At 48.0% G+C, this 21,439-nt stretch overlaps 1 protein-coding gene across 5 annotated transcripts in view; it reads left to right on the top strand.

The window, feature by feature from the left end:
• Ctif (cap binding complex dependent translation initiation factor) overlaps positions 1 to 21,439 on the top strand; it is a 301,545-nt gene that overhangs the window by 191,398 nt on the left and 88,708 nt on the right. For 3 of the 5 annotated variants that reach the window (XM_017796323.2, XM_017796321.2, XM_029560081.1), the window contains exons 8-9: positions 6,443 to 6,983; positions 9,757 to 10,056. In XM_017796323.2, coding sequence (XP_017651812.1) covers positions 6,443 to 6,983; positions 9,757 to 10,056 — 841 coding nt within the window. The remainder of the gene's footprint in view (positions 1 to 6,442; positions 6,984 to 9,756; positions 10,057 to 21,439) is intronic. The other 2 variants (XM_017796324.2, XM_008825890.3) reach the window with 2 other exon arrangements.

Raw genomic sequence — 21,439 nt, 5'->3', positions numbered from 1 at the left:
AGGGTCTGTGGAGATGAGCAGGAGTGAGGTGCCCATGCTAGTAATGAGCAGTCATCAGTTTTCCTGAAGACCAGAAACATGAGCCCCCACGTAGCTTTCAAACCACTTGCCCAGGAATTTTGCTTTCAGAAATTTTTAAGCAGACCTACAAATTATGTGGTAAAGTGTCCGACATGGAGAGAACTATAATAAGCCAGTGGCCCTTGGAATATCTGGTTGGGAGCTATTATGAAATAAAAAAAAATGAACAGAGAAGCATTTGTCTTCATTTGGACTGCTGTTAAAATCATTTTTTAAAACAAAACTTGAAGTTATCCTCCCTATACCCACCTCCCCGAAATGAAGCTCTGGTGTGTTCTGAGAACTTTTTTTTTTTTTTCATAAAAGAGAGTAGTCGTGAACTAAAACAAGGCATCTGATTTCAGAACCCAAAGAAGAAAGAATCAACTGAATGAAGGGTAGAAAAAGCAAAACCTGGCAATTTCCATTCCAGGACATCATATATATTCTTGCCCTAACAGCAGGTGCTTCTGGGGGCTCAGGTGGAATATTGAGCCTGTCCCTGAAGCCTTCTGCTTACCTGAGAGTAAGCGTCAGATCCCACAATGAATAGACAGAAAGATAGACAACTGCATTTTCTGGTGACCAGGTGCTGCCAAGCTGGGTACACAGGATGTCCCCAGAGCTGGACCACATGTACATGTGTCTGACACCAGATGCAGCCTCCTTGCTTACCCACTACTAGGAGCAGAAGCATCTCACCCAAGCCAGCCAAACCCAAACCCGCAGGTCTCGTGGGGAGCAGCCAGCTGGCCCCTGACAAAGGTATCGATGAAACCCAGTGCCAGCAAACACAGAAGTGAGCAGGCCAGCTTTGGCCAGCTCACCCAGCCACTGCTGACAAATATTTGTGAATGTTCAGGCAGTTAGGAAACAAGGCCCAAGTCTATGTCTGTCAGTGGTTCCAGGGGCCTCTAGGCTCAATGGGAGAAAGACAGGATGTGGCCTCTCCAGTCCTTGTACAAGTCTGGCTTATTCTGAGAACCTCAATTGGGTTATCTATAAAATTAAAAGAAAGTAGGTTGAGGGTAAAGCTCAGCAGCTGAACCCTTGTCTAGCATGTGTGTTGAGGCCTTGGGTTCTCTCCCCAGTATCTCTCTCTCTCTCTCTCTCTCTCTCTCTCTCTCTCTCTCTCTCTCACACACACACACACACACACACACACATGGGTTGGTAGTGGAGAAGAAGAGAAGCAATACATTTACTTCATGCCCCAGCCTCCAGTGGTACCTATGCTTTTGCCGAGCTCCCCAGGGTCATAGCCAGGCCCACTGCCATGGCTCCATATCAAGTACTCCTTCTTTTGAACTCATCTTGGCTGCCCAGTCAGGAGGGAGCACTTGACAGTGGGCTCCTTGGCTTCCCCTCTAGCCTGTAGATGGCCTTCCTCACACATCAAGGTATCACTGCCCCAGTAAGTATGAGCCTAGGGCCATCTACTACAGCCTGGCACACTCGTGGCCGATAATTTTCCATTGAGGCTGCTGACTCCAAGTGAGATGTATCATCTCAGGTCACCGCAGATCTCCAGGGATGAGCAGCAAAAACTCTGTAAGACCTCGCTGATTTCTTTCTAGAGCCCCTGATGGCCAACTATATAGAAACGACCTCCTCCTTCCATTGAACAAAAGTGGTTTCCTTTTTATTTTTTCCCCCTTGAAGGGGTAGCTGCTGGGCCGAGAGGGGAATCCTGGGAATGGCAAGTGTGAAATAGGGCAATTTTAAGACACATGCTAGGAAGGGATTGTCCTTCAGAGACATTTCTTAGACCATGGCTACAGTCACCACAAAAATTCTAAATAAGGATGACAGGAGTTGTAAAAATCAAGCATTATCTGCCAGGGAATTTCCAAAGTTCCCTTTTGGGCTATAATAAATAAATAAATTAAATAAATAAATAAATAAATAAATGCAGATTTAAAAACAGGGCCAGTGAGATGTATCCCCTGAGCCATCTCTCCAGCCCCTCTGTAGCACTATTCTTGGCAGAGGTATTATAAGCCATCTATGACATAATCTTCACAATACCTGATCTTGGATGACTGTCATGTATAAATCCTACAAATAAATAAATAAATAAATAAAAAATTGAATAAATAAATAAATAAATAACGCACATTCAAAGAATAAAGAAAGTGGCAAGAGATAGGGCCAGTAGATTGAAAGTAATTGAAAAAGTAAAGGAAGGGGAAAAAAAAAATCAAAGCATCAGAGACGTGCAGCCTGGGGAGCTGTCTGGGGCTTTAGGTTTGTCGTCATTTTCCTTTCTGTACTTTGGAGGAACCAGGGCCTTGCACATGTTTGACAAGAGCTCTGCACTGAGCTGCCACCTAGCCCCCCTGTCTTTTCTTCTGCTCCCGTTGATGAGTTGCTTTGTACTTCCCAGCACAGGACTGTAGCCTTCTGAGTTGACTTGTATCTGAGTGTAGCCTGGGTCCATCAGGAGGCCAATAGGTGATAGAATAACTGAGAAAAGCCATTTTGACTCCGTGCTCTCAGTAGGCCATTGGGGCCCAGTTGCCTATCAGTCCCTTACCCATGGCACCAACATTCCTGGTTTACCCTGGGTAGGGAAACTGAATATTTAGGCATGTCGGGGTGTGTGTGGGTGTTTCTGGGTAGAAAGTGCTAGGCAGCATGTCCTTGCCAGGAATGTCCTTCCAAACCCCAAGAGATGGAATCAGATAACAAAGGCAAAAACCACCACAGACCAGGCCTTCTGAGGGCCAAAGCCCACCTGGACACTGGGCTGGACTTACACAAATTTTTATGACTCAAGAATAAGTGCAGACAAATGAAAACATGAGCATTATATACCAATATGGATATAAGATTTTTTAAATATTTGTATGTATATGAGTCTATTGCCTGTATGTGCATATGTACATCTGTGTCATGCAGCGCCCGAGGAGGTCTGAAGAAAGCATTAGACCCCCTGGAACTGGAGTTTCAGATAGTTGATAGCTGTCATGACAGTGCTGTGATTCAAATCTGGGTCCTCTGCTAGAGTAATCAGTGCTCTTAACCACTAAGCCATCTCTCCAGCCCCAAATATAAGAGTCGAAAGATGAGAAGAAGGCAGCAGAGAGGCCAGGAACCTGGGGGTGTGACATAGGCCACTGTGCTGGGTTCCTTGAACTTTTTTCTGACTTCATACAGCTTTTTATCTTTTAACTTTTTATCCTTTTGGAGGTAATGAGCACCTCTCTGTTATGGTTGGAATATTAACTGTCCCCTACAAGTTTGTATATTGAAGGCTTGGTTCCTATCTAGTGGATCTATTTGTGAAGATTCTGGAAACTTTGAGAGGTGGAGCTTAGTTGGCAGAAGTCAGTCACTGGGGACAGATCTTAGAGATATATTATCCGTAGCCACTTTCTGGCTCTCTCTTTCTGCTTCCTGATCTACCCTGATGTGAGCAGCTTTGCTCCTTCACACACTCCTAACCACCTTGATGCCCTGCCTAAGAACTGGAATCAAAGGAACAGGAACTAAACCCTCTGAACTGTGAGCCAAAATAAACCTTCTACTGTTCTGTCAAGTATTTTGTCATAGCAGCATAGAAGTTCAGAATCTCAGCATAGTGCCCAATGTCAAGGCCACAGTCAAACACTTCTTGTCAATCCAGAAACCAGAAAGCTCGCAAATGGAATGTAAATGAACAATTATTAGTAGATACAAACAGCCAAACATGACGATACATGCCTGTATCCCCAACACTCAGGGAGGATGAAGCAGAAAGATTGAAAAATTCAAGGTCAATCTGGCCTGTATAATGAGACCCGAGACAAGAAACAAAATGTATGTCCTCACAAAGAGAGGGGGAGAGAGAGAGGGGGGAGAGAGAGAGAGAGAGAGAGAGAGAGAAAGAGAGAGAGAGAGAGAGATAAGGATCTGAAGAGATAGCTCAGCAGTTAAGAGCACGGGCTTCTTTTACAGAGTAGGAGTTCAGTCCCCAGCACCCACATGGTGGCTAACAACCATCTGTAATTCCAGTTCCAGGAGATCTGACACCCTCTTCTCACCTCTGCAGGCACTGCACATATAGGTATATACTTACATACAACAGGCAAAACACACATAAAAATAAGTAAATAAATTTTAAAATAAAGTTCATTTAAATAGAAAGTAAAAGAAAATTCCATATCTTATCTCCTAGAGATAGTTAGTATTAACATTTTAGTGTATATTCTTCCAGATTTTTCTGGGCATATAAATATTTAGCCTTAGATGATACCATAATTCGATCAACAAGATTGAACTTTTTGCTTATCTTTGATTGTTCCACAAATATCATTGTGGCTAAATATCATTCTTCTTTGGATATACTGCCAGAGTCTGCAATAACCAATGGTTGCATTTTTTAGAGGCTTTTGAAACAGTTTTTCCAGTTTCTCTCCAGACGGTTTACACCGATTTCATCATAATATATGTGTTGTAAGTTATTGTTTGTGTGTAAACAAAAAAATAACTGTGCCTCTGTCTTTCACACATTCTAACTCCCCTTGAAACTTTGTCACTAGGTCACTAGTTAGAAAACTTTCCAGTGAAAAATTACTTTTTTCATTAACTTTTTTCCCTAGTCCTGGGGATTGAACCTGGGGCCTTGCACATGCTAGAGGAACACTCTACCACTGAGCTATTTCCCTAACCCTCCTTTTTTTCTTGTTTGGCCTTTTAAAATTTACACTTTAAAATTTATTATTATTGTATGTGTGCCTGTGGATGGTAGGTGTTTAAGTGCAGGTACATGCATGCCACAGTGCATATGTGAAGGTCAGAGGACAACTTTTAGGAGTCAGTTCTTTCCGTACACCATGGATTCCAGGGATCAAACCCAGGCTGTTAGACTTGCAAGGCAAATGCTTTTACCTACTGAGTATCTTGTGGGCCCTTGTTTGGCTTTTTTATTTTATTTTATTTATTATTTTTATTTTATGTGTATGTACAAATCGCCTGCATGTATGCAAGTGCACCCGTGTTGTGCAGTGCCGTGCCCATAGAGGTCAGAAGAGGGTGTCGGATCCCCTAGAACTGGAGTTACAAACAGCTGTTAGCTGCCATGTGGGTACTGGGATTCGAACCCAGGTCTTCTGCAAGAACATTCAGTGTTCTTAACCTCTGAGCCATCTCTCCAGCCCGATTGGCTTTTTAAAAAATATATATTTATTTACTCTTTGAGAATTTCATGCATGCATACTTTATATCCTTGTTTTTGAAAAAAGTCTCACTCTGTATTATCAGGATGACCTGAAACTCACTGTGTAGCCCAGATTGGCCTTGAACTTGTGGCAGTCCTTCTGCCTTGGCCTCCAAAGTACTGGGCTTACAAGCATGTGCCAGCATACCTGGTCTCTTTAACTTTAATGAGAAAGAAGTTATCAAGTGGACATTGAAACTGAGTTCATGCAAGTGATAAACAGTTGCTTGAAAGTAAATACATATGGTTTGATATAAAATGCAATTGCCATTAAGGTCTTCGGGGCCTGAGATAGATCACAGGGAAGGTGTAGATTCATTCTTGAAGCAATGTCTTTCTGCCAGTTTCTGTACTCTCTTAGTGACATAGAGACTGGACACAGTGTTGTGAGTGGCAGGACAGGCCTGGAGATTAGAAAGACTCCCCTCTACCCTTTCACCTGCCTTCCATCCACATATCAAAACCTTTGCACTTTGTCCCCTGGCATGAAGCTCAGCTACTCCGTTGGCTGTTCTATGCTTTCAAAGTGCTGTCATTTAATTAGGGAGCCCCTCTCTGCCTAATGCCGCATGTTAAGTATCACAGACCCTTTTCTCACCGTTCTGAAAGCTAGAAATCCAATATCAAAGTGTTAGCACAGTTGCATTCTCTCAAGGCCTTTCCTCTTGATTTGCAGATGGCCACTGATGTCTCTGCCTGTGCCTGATATGTGTGTGTGTGTGTGTGTGTGTGTGTGTGTGTTCAAATACCTTCTCATTTTAATGACTCAAATCATCTCAGGACCTACCCTGATGGCCTTACCTTCACTTGCTCATATCTTTAAAAACCAGATAGTCATATTCTGAAAAACAGAGTTAGGGGTTCAATAAATGAATGTTATCAGGTAATTCTGCTTCCAGAGGACAGCTGGGCAGAGGGGGGTGGGGGTTTCACTGTGTCTTCTGTTGGCCTTTCAGATTTTGCTCCACATTGTGTATATTTATGCATAAGTGAATAAAATGCTGGGTTTTTTTTTTTAACTGAAGGTGTGATTTCTGTCCTTTCTGATGGTACATGGGAGATTCTGCATTGAGTGAGTGACTAATGGGTCAGGCAGTGACCTCCTGCTCCAGCATTTGGGTAAGGAACCCTGACCAACTCACTTAGTAATCCTGCTTCCTTATTTTCCACCTTGGTTTGTAGGCGGCAGCAGAGACCTCCAGGGGGGAACAAGCCCCAGCAACATGGTGACCATCAGCCAGGCAGTGCCAAACACAACAGGGACCACCAGAAATCCTACCAGGGGGGCTCAGGGCCCCACCCCTCAGGGAGGCCTACGCACCACGGCTACAGCCAGAACCGGCGTTGGCACCACAGCAACATGAAACACCCGCCTGGCGAAAAGGGGGAAGCAGGCAGCCACCGCAATGCCAAAGACACCATGACCATCGAAAGCCCCAAACTTGAGGACAGCCCAGGGGACACTGGACACAGTGGCCTTGAGCCTCCCCGCAGCCCTGACATCCTGACCCCAACAGCTTCCGAAAGGCCAACCCCACAGCCACCAGGGGGGCCAGAGGCTGAGACAAAGCGTAAAGACAGTGTTCTCCCTGAGCGCCTCGGGGAGCGACCCAAAATCACCCTGCTCCAGTCTTCCAAAGACAGACTGAGGCGAAGGCTGAAAGAAAAGGTACCGGTAATTGAATTTTCCTTGTTCTCTTGCACCTGGGAGGACATCCGAGAGGTAGGCACTTTGGAGGGTGGGCTTAAGTTGGAGCTTTATGGGTTGGGGTAAAAGGGAAGCCAAGCTTCTGTGACTTTGTGGACCCACCACATAGGCCACCATTGGATGGGTACCACTGGGCCACCAAGAGCAAGCCCATAGCCAGCTCTGTATGAACCTCTCCAGCACAGACTAGCTTCTCACTTTCTGTCCTCCAAGAAGCCCAGGATGGACACTCAGTACCAGCCTCCAGTTGAGGTAGAAGAGCAGAAGAGGCCAGTGCCTGGTGGTGTGGAAAAGGTCCAAGGAGTGTTTTCCTGTCTGCGGGTTCATGCAGAGGGCATGCAGGGAAACTGGAAGCTTATGAAATAAGGAAGAACAGATGCTTCTGCCAGTGTCGTTCCACGCAAGCTCAGTCCCCACCATGAGAGAGAGTGTGGGTGAGGTGGGCAGAGCAAGAGCAGCCTGGCCTTAGCCTTGCTCCTCCCAGGAAAAATAAAGACACCCATGTGAGATGTTCCTCTCAGTGCATGTGGGTGCTAGCCACATTGGTGTGACTCTGGGAAGAGCTGCCACCTACTCCCCAAGAGCCCGTCTTTCCTCATCCTGGTCTCTTCCAGGTCCATAGCTTCAGCAGATACCCCAAACCACCAGGAAAAGAATAGAGACTTGTTGCTGGCTGTAGTAAGTCCACTGTGCTTGTTAGGAAGCACTACCACCTAGACCCTCTTGCCCACTAGAGACATGGGTGAGGCTACCTGCAGAAGAACTAGCCCTATGCAGCTAGCAGAGCCAGTGGGGTCTTCCCTCTGCGCATCCTCAGAATACAATGTCTTGGGCTTCTCAATTCTTCCTCAGCTACCTTCTTTCCTTGACCTTTGCCCAGAGGCTAGGCCCAAGGGCCACCTTAGGCAGGATAAGGCTAGAGGCCCTCTTCCCAAAACAACTGTGGATACTAAGATGCTACAGCTGTGTCCCTATCCTGAGTGCCCACCTACTTCCTCTCCTTGTGGGGATTAGGGCTGGAGCCTAAGAGGAAAGCCTCATTCCTTCCTGACAGCCCAATGGTCACCTCATAGAGACTCCTCACTGACAACCGATATATGGCTGAGCCCAGAGCAATTTCCACACAGTTTCCAAAACCAACCCGGGAGGAAGACTGCTCAGTTCTCTAGAGTTCTACCTAAGCTTGTTGCAATGCAGTACAGCACTGTGGAAGCTGCCTGGGATTTAATATCCAGCAAACCAGGCTCAGTCCTTATTCTGCTTTTGACTGATTGGAGAAGCATGGGCAAGTCACTCAATCACTCTGAGCCCCAGTTTACTTATCTGTAAAATAGACATGATATAGCCCACCTTGCAGAGACTGGAGATTAAACAATATATACATAAGACCCTCATGAGTAATTAGGCATGCAGGCTACTGTTGCACAGTGCGATCAGATGGTCATAGTGGGGAGGTATGGCTCTGTAGCACCAGGCATCGATTTTGACTTGCATCAGATAAGGCCCTGGGACCTAAGGGGCGTGAGCTTAGGTGGGATCACGCCTCACTTTACTGACCATCCGCTGGAAAAGAGTATACTTCAGACAAATGAGCATCTAGTCCCCTGCCAAACCAGATTTTCAGCAAGATCAAGACCTTTCTTGTGCCTCTGAAACACAAAGAAACTGCTAGATACTGCTGGGTGATGAGCTGGGTCCTGTTGGCCCTGCTCGGAGAGTCAGACCAGTCTTCCCTAAAGAGATTGATGGTCTCCTCTTAAGTTGGAGAACAGCTACTTTTGCACTTTGAAGCCACATGATAAGGCTCAAAGAAAGTTATAGTTCAGTCCCAGTGTCACCATGTCACCCCCAAGGAAACGGGGGCTCAAGGAAGGGACCGCCTCCCTAGTGCAAATGGCCAAACAGATTACTGGAGACAGAGTCTCATCTGAGCCTATGACCCAGAATTCCCAAGTTAAGAACAGAGGGCAAGTAGGGCATTTCATTGTATAACCTAACCTTGCCCCTCACATGCATCACACACCCCTGCAGAGTCTCTTGTGTTCTTAGCTACCAGTCTATTAAGTTTAGGTACATACTGTTTCAGATAGCCTGGTATTTTCTCCTTCCCATTCTGTGGTCTTGTCCCAATTACTGGGAACCTTCATGAGGACGTAAAGGCTTTGTCTGAAATTTCCCTCTTACATATATCAGGCATTTAAGCAACATGCTGGAAAAATTCCTTAGGGCATAGTATTCATGTGGTGAGGGACAGCCAGCACAGTCTGCATGGAATACTAAGCCAGAGCCAAGTCCACATGGAACCCTACACCTAAAATCATGACTGTCCCTGGGCATTTGGAACAGAGGGTGTGGAGGGCAACACAGCAGCCACACCCAGGCCACTCAACACCGACACAGACATTCTGGATCCTACTTGCCTTCCTGGCCTGGTCTTCCCTGCCTCATTTTCTCTTCAGCCCAATTTCCTGTTTATCATCTTACTTCATTTTTGTTAAGTCCTATTAAATCATTTCTAGATTAAGGCATCTGATGGGCAAACAGTTGTAAAAAAAAAATGTATACAAGAATCCTGGGTAGAAGCCAGAACTCACAAGTGTCAACCCAGGGCATCGCAGCAGCTGAGAAAACAGTCAGCAAACAGCCTTGTGACATGAAAGTCTCTGGTGAAGGCAAGCATTGCCCCGCTTCTTTCTGGGCAGCTCTCCCCTCCCCCTCCAGGCCACCCCAAACCCACAGAGACTTCATCTACACTCAGATGTGCTTGCTTTATCTTCCATACCCCCAGGATGAAGTGGCAGTGGAGACAAGCAATCCCCAGCAGAACAAGATGGACAAGCTGATGGAGATACTGAACAGCATGCGGAACAACAGCAGTGACGTGGACACGAAGCTCACCTCCTTTATGGAGGAGGCCCAGAACTCCACCAACTCTGAGGAGATGCTGGGGGAGATCGTGCGGACCATCTACCAGAAGGCTGTGTCAGACCGCAGTTTCGCCTTCACGGCCGCCAAGCTCTGTGACAAGATGGCACTCTTCATGGTGGAGGGGACCAAGTTCCGGAGCTTGCTCCTCAACATGCTTCAGGTAACCGGACACCAACAGCTGCCACTCCACACCCCTGCCCCTCCACCATGGGTTATTACTAGAGAGAGAGCTGCAAGTTCTAACCACAGTTAAACTTGTCCTGAGTTCCCTCCTCCCTGGCCCGATTAATTATAGAAAATAAGAGGGCAGTAGAGGGGTGAGAGATGAGCAGCTAGATTTGTGTGTGTTTGTGTGAGTGCTCCATGGTTACAAAGGACCAATATAATTTTATAGGTGCTTTTTGTTCAACTGGCCTTTCCCTCTTTCTATTTTCATGATAAGAGGACTGGTTGTTGACTCTGTGCTTTGACCTCTACACGTCTGAGCAGTCATGAACTTGCTGTGGACCTCTTTTTTTCCTCCTCCTCCTCTTCCTCTTCCCTCCTCCTCCCTCCTCCCTCCTCCCTCCTCCTCACCATCTACTGGGTATTAGGTAGAAGGAAAGCATAACCATCCTAGATTATTACCTGGTACCTTCCCATTAGCTATCCCTTTACTCCAGAGAACTTATCCCCAATCCTGCTCATTGATGTATCTAAGAGACCAGTATCCAACCATGGTCTTACAGGAGAATGTATGATGGGTATGGGCATGTGCACTCAGACCAGACCCATCACATAAGCACCTTGCCCATTTGTTATGTGTGACAATATATGACCTGGTAAGCCCAGAACTAGTGGCACCAGGGAAAAGTGGCAGTGAGGGATGATACTGCAGGGGCCATCTTTGGAGAGTCTGGAATAGGAAAGCCATCTATCCTATTATCTTGAACTATAGAGACTAGTTAGGATATAAATTGTGTTGCCCAGCTTACCTGGTAAAGCAGTCACTTGAAAGCGGGGAAAGTAGGGTGACAGCTAAAGAGACCACCTGCAGTAACTAGGTAACTAAGGTGACTATATACCAGATCATAAAAGCAGCACCGTTTCTGAGAAAGGACCTCCCTTCATAATTACACCTGGACCACAGGCATACACAGGGCACATGGCCACCTGGTTCATGGTTTGCAGTGTTGTCCCTAAAAGCCAGAAGGAGGTCAGTGCAGGTCCACCTGCCTGTGGTGTGCTGGGCCCCATGCCTGCCTGTCCTCTTCTGTGTGTGTCTCCCACTCGGCAACCTGAGCCTCCCTGGCCAGCCTCGAGCTTCTCTCCAGCTCTAGACTCTGATCAGTTGCCATTCCTGGATCACCCATGCTCCCCTGGTGATGAATTCCCGCATTACCTGAGGGATTTGCACATCGGCATGTTCCTCGCAGGCCGGAATGTTCTGGGAGAGTCGAGAGGGTGACAAACAGGCAGGAGAAGCTTGTCTGCCTTGCACCACCAGGCACTGGGAGTCAGGGGCAGGACTGGCCTCAGACTTGGCTTGAGGATTTTTTTTTTTTTCAGAGAAGGACCAGAATGGAGCAAGAGTTCTAGACCATGGCTGCCAGCTTCAAGTAATCTGCATAGCCCATTGGCAGATAGGAACACACCCAGAGAGGGTGGCCATTTCTTCCAGTCCCAGTAGCAAGAGCAATTTAAGTCAGTTAAATTGTCTACGTGCCTGAGCTAATAAGCCCTTATGAAATGATTATGCTGGGGCACAGCTGGACAGGCACTGGGGTAGGCAAGCACTGAACTAAAAGCTGGCAAAGCAGAAGATAAACCTGGTCTAGGCATCAATAATCAGGGCCTGGCCTCTGCAGGTCTCCCTGGGAAAGTACTGCTAGAGATGACTCAGGGCCTTGGGAAGGGAACAAGTGACCCATGTTGAGTGTCTGCCTTTCCTGGGTCCCCTTGTCCTTGCAAACTGCCTTCCCCCACATTGTGGCTCAATGATATGCCTGGTATGAGTGATATGGGCTTTGTGGCTGGCCCCAGAGGCCTGCTTGCTGATGCCAACTTATCCAGAGGCACTCCCACATCCTGCTTCTGCTCTCTACTACCACCCTCTGGCTGCACCCTGCTAGACATATCCCCCTTGGTGTCTAGAGTTTCCAATTAGAATTCAATTCCCTCCCACCCCTGATGCCCCAGCCCTTTGCCACTTGCACTCAGGTACCACTCCCTAGGAAGCCTCCTGAGACCCCTACACACAAACACACACACACACACACACACACACACACACACACACACACACACACACACACACACACTCTGTATTCCTACACCCCCCACCCTTCTCTGTCCCAACAACAACCTGTGTCCCAGTTCTATCAACTGATTAGCAGTACTGCAGAGGTATACAGGAAAGCTGGGAATTGCCTGCAGTGACCACAGTAACAAATGAATGCACGCTGTTATTGCCTGTCTCCCCCAGGCTCTGACTGGCCTCTACTGTGTGTATCTCTGTGTCTTGCTGTCTGCTTGTGCTGACAGGTCATGGTCATGGAGGAGTGGGTATTGCAAGGGGAAGGCACTAGAAACTACCCTTTCTCTTCTCCCAGATAAGAACAGAGCCCCAGGAGGCAGACGTGATTGACATTATAAGCTCAGAAGGGTGCTCTCTCCCCCTAACCTCCCCCCATGACACCACCCACAGCCCAGCTTCTTGTGAGCCAAGGAGGGAGCTCCAAAAGAATGGAACCACAGGCTTGGTCTAGACACTCGGGACTCCAGTGACTGCCCAAACTTTTTGGGCTGTGAGGAAGGCCTTGATTATGGTGGGTGAAATAGCCTGAGCACCTGCAGATCCCTGATTATGTGGCTCAGAGGAAGACTGCTCATCTGCCTTTGCCTCCTGAGGCCCTGTTGCTCCCTGCTGCAACCTAGGAGGTGGCAGTGAGAGTGAGGCATTCCAAGGAGCATAATTCATAGCCACTTGCCACCCAACCCAAGAGGTCTTAAAAGAGAAGCAATAGGGGCTGGAGAGGTGGCTCAACGGTTAAGAACACTGGTTGTTCTTGCAGAAGACCCAGGTTCGAATCCCAGCACCCACATAGCAACTAACAACTGTCCGTACGTAACTCCAGTCCCAGGGGATCCGACAGCCTCTTCTGACCTCCATGGGAATTGCACAACATGGGTGCGCTTACTTACATGGAGGCAATATACGTATACACATAAAATAAAAATAATAAATACAATTTAAAAAAAAAAAGACAGAAACAGTAGACTGGAAGTTCCTCCCATGTTCCCTCTTTGCATCTCAAAGGAAGTGTGTCTTGGGCCCTTCCCTCCCTTCTTTGTCACTGAAGTTCCTGCGCTCTCTCCACTCAGTCCCACTTGACTCTGGCTCCTCAGCCAACCCCATATTCAGTTTGGCAGCCTCTGAGACAGCCCTCCTGATATAGGGTGTGGTTGCCACTTCAACACAGGCTCTGAGGTCCAGCTTGGTGACACAGTCTCCAAAGAGGCCAGGTGTGAAGGGCTTGGGAGCGCCCCTCCCAACAGCTGTCTCTTGATATGGCCCTCCCTAGCTGGCGGCTCTTGCCACCCTGGCAACATAGCAGGGAGAGTAGACAACCTTCAATGTAGTAGTAGTCCTTCTGGAGCAAGTTCCAAGGGCTTCTGCCAAGTTGGGTTGCAGCCCCCATGGAGTGGAAAATGGGGTGTGAAAAAGGGGTCACAGGCTCTTTGATTCTACTCAAGTAGGTGCTCCATCACCATGTCAAGGAACCTGAAGTCAGTGTCTTCATGAGTCCTTGAGGTCAGTGGACCCATTACCAATCTTACAGCTCAAAAATAGTCTTCAATTTTTACATCTGGACTGGCTCTATTTTTTTTGCTGTAGATATGGCCCCTTTCTTAGTAGTGAAGATTCTATTGATTCAGCAGACATCTGTTATGCACCAAGCCCATAGTCTTCATTAGATGTTATTCTCAAGCTTGAATGTGTATATGGACCACATAGGTCTCTAATGCAGTAAGCATGGGATGGAGCCTGAGCTTCTGTGTCCATACCAAACTGCCCTGAATACTGCCAGGGCTGGTCTAGGGGCTGTACTTCTCACAAGCAAAGCATTAGATGGTTTGTAGGTGGCGGGTCAGTTTCATAGATGGGAAAACAAGGCACAGACTCTTAGTGTGGCTGTCCGTGGTGGGATCCAGCCTGAGATACTGCTTCTCAGACTCCAGGTCATCTGCAAGCCAGGGACTCTCAGCCATGGTCTATGAGACCACATGGAGAGCAGGGGACCTACTGTAGACCAATTAAATGAGATTCTCCAGGGACGGACATGGGCATCATGTTGGAAAGAACTCATCAGGCCATGTGACATGTACACCACTGCCAGGAAGATGGCCCAGAAACACCAGGATGGTCCCACCATCGTCTCTTACAGACCAGTCTCTCACACAGTGAACCAGACAAAACCTACCTCTCAGGTGCTGGGTTCTTTGCTAAGCAATGTGAGGGCTCAGGCTGGGCTTATTCGGAAACAGGAGAGGGATAATAACTCAGCTGCTGAAATAATGCCTTCACCTCTAACCACAATTTCCCTTCTGTGAGGGAGCTCCCCCATCCCAAGGGTCCTTTCTCACAGTGCTTCTAGTCATCCTGAAATTCTCCCAGAAGAAGAGAGAACTGCATCTCCTCTCCCAACATCCCCCTCTGTCTCTCTGTTTGCACCTTCCCCATTTCTTTTTCCTTGGCCTCGGCTACTTGTTGGCATGGCCATCTCCTGTTTTAGAAGGGCCTCACTTTCACCCACAGTGCCACCCAGTAAAGCTAGTGGCCATCAGCTCTACAGCTCAGCCCTTCCCACTGTGAGACTTCCTCACTCCTTCGAGTGCCCGGCTCAAGCTAACCAGCTACACGTTGATTGTTTCCACTTCCAGGAGACTGTGGGCTACCTGGGGCAGAAGTAACCAAAAGCTCCCTTGGTGCTTTTAGGGGGTTGTGGTGCAACTGCAGGAACGATGAGGGCTCTGGTTTCATGGAGAAGGAAGAATGAGTATGCCTCTTTTTATGGGACCTTAGGAATGACAGGAATCAGAGGCCTGAGCCCCCTCCACCCAGCACTGCCTGGTCACCGCCCTTGGCCTTCTACTTGGGCTGGGAGAGTGCTGCTTTGCCTAGATATGCTTGGGTAGTACAAGTTCAAACCCTCTTCTGTTGAAATGTGTGTGCCCTGTTTAGCCAAGAGGTGTCTGCATCTGAGCTATGCAAAGTGAAGTATTATTAGAGCAGGCATCAGTGTGTCTGTAACTGAACCCAGCTCTCCCTAGCAACTGTTGCCAACAACACATCTAACAGAAGGATGTGATACCTTTTTTTTGAAAAAAAAAAAAAACCTTCATGTGGACCAAGTCTTAAACACAGCAGGGCTGTTGTGCAAAGAACATGAAATCAGAGTTTGGCAATTGGCCAGATTTCAAAATAAATTGCTTTTCACTAGTACCTTCTAGCAAGACAGCCTCTTAAAAAGCTGATCTCAAACTAGAGAATGGACACTCATTAGAGTTTCAGGCCGGGTCACCATTCAGCATTGTGTTTGGGCTTTTGATATGTAGAAAGAAGCTCAGTTGGGTGATAGTTCTGTGGGATCTCTAGGAAGGACTTTAGCCTCCAAAAGTGGTACCCAGATTCTCTGATCTGGCTGCTCTTATCAGGAAATCAAAGTATTGCCTCAAGCCCCAAAGATGTATCTTTCTTGCCCTCCCTTAGAAGTGCATATGGATCCTACCCTAGCCTGCTTCTCCTAGGCCCTTGCCCAAGTTCCCAGGCTTGGGTAGAGGAACTGGGCCATTCCTTCAACTGTTCATAAGAGAACCTCTCCTGCCCCAGGTTCCCTCATGGTCTCTAGAAACTCTAAAGCCAGCCCCTCTATCAGAAGCCTAGAGTTCATAAGCCTTGTCATCATCTACAGAGGAAGGAAGCTAGGGACTGACCTTGAGTCTGGGCTTGAGCAACACTGAGTGTATATTATTCAAGGGCAAAGAGTGCTAGCTGAGTTGTCTTGTCCCCAGCTCCTAGCATCACAACTGGTATGCAGTCGGTATTCTAGAAATGCCTCACTGCCCTGGAAAGTGATGAAGCTTGGTTTGGGGGTCCCTGGGAAGTGATGAAGCTTGGTTTTGGGGTCCCAGTGCTCCTTAGGGCAAAAGTCCATTCCTGTGTGTGAATCCCAAGTAGATCCCAGTATAGGGATACACACACAGACACACACACACACACACACACACACACACACACGTTACACATAGAGAAAGTAGATGAATGAGTTCCTAACTCCAAGGTGGCTGGGCTACTAGCTCCCACACCACTTCCCAAATGGGGCTCAGGGTTGGACCCTTGGGAAAGTTCATTCTGGGAAGCCATCCATGGGGACCTCAGAATCCACTCTAGAAAAGGACAGGATTGCACCCATACCTCTGGAAGGCCAAGGCTTCTTGGGAAAATACACCTCTCTGTGTACCCCAGTTTGTGTCACCCCAAGTTCAGATCTCCTTACACCCTGTCCCTCTGCTTCCCTCCCCGCTCACTGCCACACTCCCACAGCTGAGCCCATGTGCTCTCCAGGCGTGTAAACTAATTTTAATGTTAGCCGGGCTCGACATGCCCAGGAGAGAAATGTATTGTTCTGAGCATTCCAAAGCCAGAGCAGAAGCCCTGGGCCACCTCCACACATTCTCCCCTCTGAGGCTGCTGGAGCCAGGAATGACAGGGCACAAGGGCTAGCAGGCAGTGCCAGCCCTTCCCCACAAATAGGCTATAGAGGATGATTCCTGAGGCCCACAAAGGGTCTCATTTTCTCAAAGGCCTGGCCTGTGAGAACACTGGAGAGTCATCTGTGCCCATGCTAAAGGCTGGGCCTAAGAGGGGCATGCAGAGTTAGCACAACTCTCAAGGGTGGGTCTGACAGCTCACAGCAAGCTTGCATCATGTGTCACAAGAGACAGGTGGTCACAGGAACTTGGACCTCCGCAGAGTCATTGGCAAGCCAGGGCCCTGACTGAGAGAGCCAGTGCCTGGCTCCAGACCCAGCTCTTAGCCCTGCCAGAGCCAGAACAGGTAGGAGCCATGTGCCTCACTGCCAGGTGCCTTGACTTTCACTAGAGTGAGTGAATTTTATCTGCTTTTCCACAGTCTTCATTTTCTCCTCCTAACTTTGTGTACCACATGCTGTGATAGACTTGGTATATGTGTCAGTTCATTACCAATTCTCTGGCCCCTGTATCTCAAGTGGAGCTAGTTGTGGGCACCAGCCAGATCTCAGGTATTTATTCAAGGACCCAGGTCAGTATTTAGGTCAAATCCCTGACTGTTCAGTAGAGGGTAGAATGAGGACAAGGTGGCTTCTCAGGGCACTGAGTCTCAGTCTTCCTCTGGAACTCTGGAGTGTCCAGTGGGACAGATCAGCTGATGATGTGAACATTGAAAAACACTTTGGGAGCTGGGTCTGGTGGCACAGGCTTATAATCCCAGCACTCGGGAGATGGCAGTGGGAGGATTCTGAGTTTGAGACAAACCTGGGCTATATAAAAAAAAGTACAAGCCAGCCTGTCTCAAACAAAACAAAACAAATGGGCTGCCCTTCAGTCCTAACTCTCTAGAAGGACTTCTGCTAGAGATGAGACAGCGCAGTGTCACTGATGCCTTTGCCTTCTTGCTGGGCTTGAGTGTTCACACCCACCTTGGTGCCTGGTTTCTGCCCTGGAAAGGCTATGTGAGTTGTTATAGAGACTGCATGAGCAGCTCTCAACTCTAGTTCAGGCCCACTGCAATGGCTGCCTCCTGGGTGTGGAGTGCTGGGAGAACAGGAGGCCTGGGCTATCTCCAGCCAAAGGTCACCCTTTGCCGAGGCTTGGAGTATCAGCTCCTCCTCCCGTGCAGATTTAGTTTGGGATAGTAAAGATAGGTGAGGGGTACTTATACAACACTGATCTTGGGAGACACCTGGGAATTGGCAGATTCCCTTTGCCTCATGTGTCCTGCCTCTTCCCTCGTCTCCCAGGCCCAAGACCATGCCCTATAACATTAACTGCATCAGCCCATTTTTTTTTTTTAATTTTATATGTATGCATGTATTGCCTGTGTGTAGGTAAGTGCATCTGTGTTGTGCAATGCCTGCCGCGGACAGAAGAGGCTGTCGGATCCCCTGGGATTGGAGTTATGGACAGTTATTAGCTGCCATGTGGGTTCTGGGATTCGAACCCGGGTCTTCTGCAAGAACAACCAGTGTTCTTAACCACTGAGCCATCTCTCCAGCCCCCTAAACCATTTCTTTTTTGCTTTGTTTTTTTGTTTGAGACAGGGTCTCGCTATATAACGCAGACCGGTCTTGAACTTGTAATCTTTCTGCCTCTGTCTCCCAAGTGGTGGGTTAGACAGTGTGCCACAATGCCTAGCTTTTGTTTAAGCTTTTCTCATCTGAGACTTGTATCTTGGGAACAAAGAATATGTCATTGTCATCTTGTGTCCTACCACCAACCAACATAGTAGGTATTTAGCTAGGACAATTTGCCTGGTTCAGTGGGTAAAAGGAACCTTGTCTAGACAAAATGGGAGGTTGTTCAGAAACCCACCACAGAAGAGGGGCACATGGTGTTCTGTTTCTCTGGTCTCTGAGCCTGCGGGACTTTCCCTGGTCAGAGACTATTTCACCATTACCCGTGTCCCTGGCCAGGCCATGTCCTCTTCCCCGCACACCCTCACCTCCCACCCCGGCTCTGTTTTCCCTGCTAAATCCCCTGAGAGAACTTGGCCAGGAGTGTCCCTGTCTGAGGCTGCCACGCTGAGGCAGGCCCTACAGATAAGTGGGTTATCGGAGAAGGCAGCTCGGGTGTCCTGGGCCCCAGAGGGTCACCCCTGGCTGGCTGGCAGTTCACCCCCAGCACCTCCTCCTCTTCTCTCTCACTGAGCCAGGCAGGCAGGAGACAGCAGATCCCTTCCCACCACCTGCCTGAGCCCAGTGCCGCTGGGAATCTGAGCTATGCTAAGCAACTCCAGATCAGCGCATCTCAGCTCTGCCCGGGCACCACCGCCCCAGACAGGGCGCCTCTACCTGCTGGGCTGCTGCTGGAAAGCTGGCACCAATGAGCCAGTGGAAAAAAATCTCCCTGCAGGTCATGTAACTGCTCTCCAGCCTGGCCCTGGCTCCCCATCAAGGCTCCCAGCCACCCCCAAATCAGCCACCACAGAGGAAAAACCACACCCTAAAGGGAAGGGTCCCTCTTTCAAAAGGAATCAAATAGTGCTGATACTGCCGAGGCCTTGCCTCTGTGCCAGGCCCCAAGGAGACTGAATGTACTTGAAGAACCAGAGGCACAGCTGAACAATGAATAAAGATCCTGGTCAGGGAGTCCAGGGACCACAGGGACCAGAGGAACCAGAGGCAGCAGGAAGGCATGTCCTGATGGAGAAAGAAGGAAAGAAGCTATATGTTCCTTTATCAGCATTTTTTTAAATTATAGTCACATGCAACATAAAAGTGACCACTTGAACCATTTTTAAGGCACCAGCTCAGTAGCACCAAGGATACCCACAATGCCAGGCAGCCTCCCCACCCCAGAACTTCCTTACTACCCCAAACTTAAGTGCTATACCCACCAAACAGTAACTCCCCCCATTCCCTGTAGCCTCTAGTCGTTCTCTGCCCTCATGAATTTTCCCACTCTACCACACACAAAATGGAATCTATATTTTTTCTTTTTTAGGTGTGTGTTTTATTTCACTTAGCATAATGGGCTTTTTAATCTTTAAATTTACTTTTTATTTTATGTGTATGAGTGTTTTTCCTACGTGTATGTAAAGTGCAGCCATGCCATACAGTGGCCACAGAGACTAGAAGATAGTATCAGATCCTCTGGAACTGGAATTAAGGACAGTTGTTAGCCACCATTTGGGTGCTGGGAACCAAACCTGGGTCCTCTATAAGAGTATCCAGTGTTCTTAACTGCCGAGCCATCTCTCTAGTCCCAGCATAATGTTTTTAATGTTTACTCATATGATAGCTGAATATTTTTCTGTTTTATGTATGTGCTACATTTTGTTCATCCATTAGTGAACATGGGGTGTTTCTACCTTCGGCTTTTGTGACCGATGTTGCTATGAGCATGGGCATACAAGTATCTGAATTCCTGGTTCGATTGTTTTAGACATATACCTAGAAGCAAAGTTTCTGAATCATATGGAGAGTTTCTGTTTAACTTTATGAGGAACTGCCAATCTGTTTTCTGGACATTTTTAATGGAGGAAGTATAATGAACCAAGATGAAAAGAAATTATGTAAATGAAGGAGAATGAGGGCAGTCTCACCTGGAATCAAGCTGAGAATCAGAGGAAGTCTTGAGGATGAATCAGCTAGGAACTGGAGAAGCAAAAGAGTTTGGACTTTATGAAGTAGAACCCAGGGGCCAGTATGAGCTCTTGAGCTATAGAGTTCCAGAATCTGTTAAAAATCACAGACCAGTGTAGACCTAAAGGAAGTCTCTAGATCATCCAATCCAACTCACTCACATAGGTGAGAGACCAGCAGCCAGGGAGTTACACTTCCAGGAGGCTGACATTAGAGATCTGGGGAATTGGTGGGTGGGGGCATGGTTACTGCCTGTGTGAAGGGAGCATGCATAGGTTGGCGCCTACCCCTGCCAAGGTCTAAGCTTCAGGGCAGGCCTAACTCCCACACGCCTGCCTGGTGCTTGGCCCTGGCATGTGGAACAGTAGTATTCCAGTCCCACAAGCTAGAGAACAGAAACCAGGCTGGGAAATGGAGTTCTGTTCCCTGTCCCCCCAGCAAGAGCCCTAGTGAGCCCTGAAAGCTTCTAGGGTAGACCAGTCATCTCAGAGTTTGTGAAACCCCATATAAGCAGGCTTCCCCAGCCAAGGGCATGTGGCCAATGTTCTAGAGAGGACACCAAACACACAGCCTGCTGGCTACCTGTGAGAGATGACCAGGGACCTCTGTACCTCAGGCTGCAGCCTCAGCCTGCCTTGTAAGCCGCTTCCTCTTTAGTATATACACACACACACACACACAAACACACACACAATCACAGCATGCATGTTCTGTATGTCTGGAGTGAGTAGGTGACTCCTATCAGGAAGTGGACGAGGGTGGGATGTAGGGAGCTAAGAGTCACAAGGTGTGACAGACAAGAATGCCACACAGGTTTCCAACTCGATACTCCAGAAGAGTATCTGTGCCCACTGTTTGAAGGCAACCAGGTTCTGTGCCCCATATAAACAAGAGCCCTTTTACACAGACAGAAGCTGCTCTAGCTCCCTGTGAGGCCACCAGGAGGTCAGGGGCCCAGCAGGTGCCAGAGCATTGGGTGGGGTGGATGTCATCTCTGCCTTCATGACTCTCGCCCAGACCGTACTAAGTGAGCAATCCAAGTGTGTCATGTTTCCTCTTACCTGGACTCAACCTGCTGGGTGGCCTCTCTGTCTTAGAGAGGAGGTAACATGCCACCAGGAAGCAGGGCCATAGGCATGGGAATCTGCTGTGCTGACC

The sequence above is a fragment of the Nannospalax galili genome, unplaced genomic scaffold, assembly GCF_000622305.1.
Source record: "Nannospalax galili isolate Female #2095 unplaced genomic scaffold, S.galili_v1.0 scaffold169, whole genome shotgun sequence".
Lineage (NCBI taxonomy): Eukaryota > Metazoa > Chordata > Mammalia > Rodentia > Spalacidae > Nannospalax > Nannospalax galili.
This window is presented reverse-complemented; position numbering and strand designations above follow the sequence as displayed.